Source organism: Phacochoerus africanus, chromosome 1 (assembly GCF_016906955.1).
Source record: "Phacochoerus africanus isolate WHEZ1 chromosome 1, ROS_Pafr_v1, whole genome shotgun sequence".
Classification (NCBI taxonomy): Eukaryota; Metazoa; Chordata; class Mammalia; order Artiodactyla; family Suidae; genus Phacochoerus; species Phacochoerus africanus.
Genome location: NC_062544.1, coordinates 195298384 through 195303687, shown reverse-complemented (window position 1 = coordinate 195303687; position 5304 = coordinate 195298384). Strand labels below are relative to the sequence as shown.

The 5304-nt window shown below is 37.8% G+C and overlaps 1 protein-coding gene across 1 annotated transcript; it reads left to right on the top strand.

Moving 5' to 3' along the window:
• Positions 1–417: 417 nt before the first annotated feature.
• Positions 418–855, top strand: LOC125110925 (DNA-directed RNA polymerases I and III subunit RPAC2-like). Its single transcript, XM_047752606.1, is given in 1 exon segment — positions 418–855. A coding segment is annotated over 1 exon segment (438 nt).
• Positions 856–5304: the final 4449 nt, after the last annotated feature.

Here is a 5304-nt window from a genome sequence, read left to right as displayed (position 1 = left end):
GAATGAGCTTCTGTCTGCAGTTCCCCAGAAGGTTTCTTTTGGAACTGCCTGCTGCCTTGTGGGTAAAGGTGGAGTCAACCGGGATGCCAGCCCCCTTATTGCATCAGCACTGATGGGGTATCAGGAAATCATATTATTTGTCTAACTGCTTGCTAAATTCATTCAATATTTTACCCTAGGGAGGTTCAAAAAGTGAGTTTTTCCCAACAAAATTTTATCCAACCCACTCACGTCTTCAGTTAGTTCAGAGTGGCTTGTGTTGCCCTTCTGTTTGTTCTCTGGGGCAGATTCCTTATCATTCTTCAGCATCTTGTGCTCTCTTTTATTTGGAGCTGCTATTGTCTATGATGTCATTTGAGCTGTGATTTTTTTTTATGATACATATCACTTCAGTGTTTATCAAAATTGAATGTTGGGATGGAAGGGGACCTAAAACTGGAGAGAAAAATATCTGGATCAAAGACCCCAATGGATGAAAGTAAGAGGAAGACAGCCCCGGAAATGGTGTAGGCAGCTGGAAAAAATTGACACTAAGTGACATTTGTATTGCATGAGGAGGACCATATCCTAGGAAATTCTCTTCGTTATGCAATCATGAAGAACCTCGAAGTGGGATTTTGTTGTTGTACTATAACCCATCCTTCAGAGAGCAAAATCAATTTTGCACATACAGACTGCAGGTGCCTTCCAGCTGCTGAGCCATTTCAGAGAGTCCTGGCTGAGCTCATGAATGTCTGCCAGCATGGGCTTGACAAGTTTGGGGCTAGCATAAACAAATATAAGGATCAAAAAGCCATCAGAAATGAATATACATTCTTTTCCCTTATGCCCTATACAGGGAGCACTGACCTGTAGGATACTCTGTACCTTGCAAATCCCAGAAGTAAGAGTTTTTCATGACGAAATGTTCTGTCCTGCATAAAGGCCTGCTTTCCCTAGCTCTTGAACCGTTTCAGCTGTTGGAGTGCCTGCAAGAACCTATGTATTCTTCTAATAAATTCCCTCTTTTATTAAAAAAATTTGCATGTTGAGGAGGTAATAACTTGGCCTCTGTATGAGTACCTAGACCTACCTTGGGGATTTTCCCAGGACTCTATGATACAAGATACCATGAGCCCTTAATGAAGAAAGCTATTGAATGAAATCCTCCACACCATTGGATAAATACATTAACACTGAGGTGAAGTTCATGTCACTGATGCTGGTTCTTGTCTCTTATGGTGATGCTTCTAACTCCTTTTGATAGGTTTTCAGTTGTAAAGGATTTGGGAAATGTTTAGCAATATGTATAGTGTCCTTGGCATTTTTTTCCTTTTAATGTCTCCTGAGTTCCAGCACCAAGTAACTATCTAAGTGCTTTGCATGCAGGAAGTAATGTTATTCAAAAGGTTCAGAGTAATGCATGCAGATAGTTTCCTACTTATAGGGATGAGTTAAACATAGCCAGAAACTGGGGGAAAAGAAACTAGGTTCCCAATGGCAGGAAAGTGTGAAATGAAGAAATAAAAACTCTTGAAGAGATAGATAGCGCCTAGTGAGGTCTGCACAGTGCACAGCCCATTGCTTTTCTGCACCTATGACTCTGCCCTGGCCCAGCCTCCTGAAGACCTATCCCACCTGGATGGTGTCCTGCCTGGATAGAAGTGTATAGATTAACTTCACCCCCCAACCTTGTACATCTCTCACCCTAGAATGAAGATAGATCTAAAAATGAGGGTGGGTTGAAAAGAAAGTCTTGCTGTAATTAATTAGATTAATTTAATTAGTCTAACTAAATTAATTTAAATTTTTCCTCTGATTGTGGAAAACAGAAACACAAGATCTTTGTGATCAGAATTATTTTTAAGGGTACTCTTGGGAAAGTAGTTTGGGACTATACTAAAGAAAATCTTAAATTTCAAGGTAAGGGATTTAAACCTTACACTAAACTGTAGAATAAGGTTTTCTCCCTAGTATGTTGGATAGAGCACTTTTAGAAGATTCTTCTGGGTTGTATGTTTTCATCACCTTTTGCCAGTAGAAAATGAGCCTTTGTCCTTCACAGTTTCACTACGTACAGATCATGCAGTTCCTTCTAAAATATGTCTTAAGTAGACTTCCATTTTCTTCAGTGTTCTCACAATTTCATATTTAGCCACTGTCATTTTCTGTTTTTTTTCTTATTTGCTTTCAGACCTCCCAACTTCCCTTCTGTTAGTTCTAAAATGCCAGACTTATTTTTTCTTCTCAGTAACTTTTGTTGATAAAGGTCACCCACTGATCTACTCAAAAGCCTCTCTTGGTGTTCCCATTTCAATTAAATCAAAATCTTCAATTAGGTGTTCAAGGTTCTCTTGTCCCTTCCCTGTCTAATTTAATTTCTTAGAATTGCCTCCTCTGATGTGTTTTCCAGTGAGACTGAGTTTTTTGGTCATTCCCTCACTTGTGTTTTTGGCTTCCAAATGCCCCATCGATAAAGGAAACTTCTGCAGTGACTTTCTCTTATAAAATCTCAGCTCTTCACTACCAGGTCATGATGAGCAGTCAGCAGAGAGATGCATATACACTGGACTATGCTGGTAAAACAAGAAATGCAAATAGCGTGACCGGAAATTTATCCATTGTTATAATTTACTTTTACAGGTATACTAGTGTAGATTGGGCTGAAACAGAGGCCCAGCTTGTATCCTTCAACTTCCATATTTTGTTTAATGATGTAAGGTTGGAATGTGCATGTCTATATCTAAATTCCAAGTGCTTACCTGTTGGCAATCCACCTAGAAGTCTATGAGTGGATCTAAGTAACCTCCCTAAAATTGAATGTGAAAATTTTGTTTACAGGTCCAAGTCTTCCACACATTAAACCACCCACATAAATAAGCAGGCAGAAAACAGCTTCCATAACCTTTTCTGTCAGCTTGATGTAGTCTGTCATTCCTGTTCTTTTAAATGCACTGGCCACATTGACCACTATGTTGCAGGAAAGGCTCACTTCAGAATGACATAGCAGCTTTTCTGGAAGGTAGGTTTTGATATTCTCATAGTTATGTTGATTTTCAATGTCTGGGCATAGGGCTGGTTATTGATAAAACTTCGGTACTTTCCCTAAGGAGTCAGGCTACACAACACTATCTGAATATCTTGTTCATGCAGTGGATTGGAAAAAGAAGGATCCTCAAAGTACTTTAGCCTGTAAACATTTTTTTTGAATATCTTTAATTTTATCAATGAGAGCCCAGTTTCTAAGATTTGCCATGCTCAATTAATAAGCCAGTAATTACAGAGTAAAATCCTTTCCTGATATTCTTTATGTTCAGGTAATGATCACAATAATGAGAACAGAAGTACCTGTAATAGCCACTTTAGTTTGTGGACTTCTGATAACAAAGTCTGTATGATCTCCTTTGGAGTGTAGGTATGCAATTAGGGCAACTGACTGTCCCTAGAATGAGGTCATTAACTAACTTGTATGTATATAATGACATATGTACTGTCTATGCCCAAGTATATACAACATAGAGTATAAAATTAATTACATGTATGTTAACCTATATCTCATACACAAATATTATTTTATATAAATACATATATATGTTCTATTTTTAGTGTAATATTTTGTTTTCCTTTTATTTTTATTTTTTAAATTTTTATTTATTTATTTATTTCCACTGTATAGCATGGGGACCAAGTTACACATACATGTATACATAATTTTTCCTCCCATTGTCATGTTCCAATATACGTGTCTAGACATAGTTCTCAGTGCTACACAGAAGGATCTCACTGTAAATCCATTCCAAGAGCAATAGTTTCATCCATTAACCTCAAGGTCCTGATCCCTCCCTCTCCCACCTCCTCCCCCAGGCAACCACAAGTCTATTCTCTAAGTCCATGATTTTCTGTTCTGAGGAAAGTATCCTTTGTGCCGTATATTAGAGTCCAGTTATAAGTGATATCATATGGTATTTGTCTTTCTCTTTCTGACTTACTTCGCTCAGTATGACAGTCTCTACCTCCATCCATGTTGCTGCAAATGGCATTATTTTGTTCTTTTTTATGGCCAAGTAGTATTCCATTGTGTATATATACCACATCTTCTGAATTCAATCATCTGTCAATGGACATTTAGGTTGTTTCCATGTCTTGGCTATTGTGAATAAAGATGCAGTGAACATGTGGGTGCATATGTCTTTTTTAAGGAAAGTTTTGTCTGGATATATGCCCAAAAGTGGGATTGCTGGATCATAGGGTAGTTCTATGTACAGTTTTCTAAGGTACCTCCATACCATTTTCCATAGTGGCTGTATCAGCTTACATTCCCACCAACAGTGCAGGAGGGTTCCCTTTTCTGCACACCCCCTCCAGCACTTGTTATTTGTGGACTTATTAATGATGGCCATTCTTACTGGTGTGAGGTGGTATCTCATGGTAGTTTTGATTTGCATTTCTCTAATAATCAGGGATGTTGAGCTTTTTTTCATGTGCTTGTTGGCCATCTGTACATCTTCCTTGGAGAAATGTCTATTCAGGTCTTTTGCCCATTTTCCATTGGGTTGTTTGGGTTGTTGGATTTTTGGTGTTGATTTGTATAAGTTGTTTGTATATTCTAAAGATTAAGCCCTTGTTGGTTGCATCCTTTGAAACTATTTTCTCCCATTCTGTAAGTTGTATTTTTGTGTTCTTTTTGGTTTCCTTTGCTATGCAAAAGCTTGTCTTTTGATTAGGTCCGATGGGTTTATTTTTGCTCTTATTGGTTTATTTCTGTTGCCTTGGGAGAATTACCTGAGAAAATATTCATGAGGTTGATGTCAGAGAATGTTTTGCCTATGTTCTCTTCCAGGAGTTTGATGGTATCTTGTCTTATATTTAAGTCTTTCAGACATTTTGAGTTTATTGTTGTGTATGGTGTGAGGGTGTCTTTAGTTTCATTGATTTACATGCAGCTGTCCAGGTTTCCCAGAAATTATTGCTGAATAGACTTTCTTTTTCCCATTTTATGTTCTTGACTCCTTTGTCAAAGATTAATTTACCATAGGTGTCAGGGTTTATTTCTGGGTTCTCTATTCTCTTCCATTTGTATATATGTCTGTTTTGGTATCAGTACCACATCAGTGATACTGTTTTGGTACATCAGTACCACATCATTGTCTTGATGACTGTGGCTTTGTAATATTGCTTGAAATCTGGAAGAGTTATGCCTCCTGTTTGGTTTTTGTTTCTCTGGATTGCTTTGGCAATTCTGGGGCTTTTGTGGTTCCATATAAATTTTTGGATTGTTTGTTCTAGTTCTGTGAAAAATGTCATGGGTAATTTGATAGGGATTGC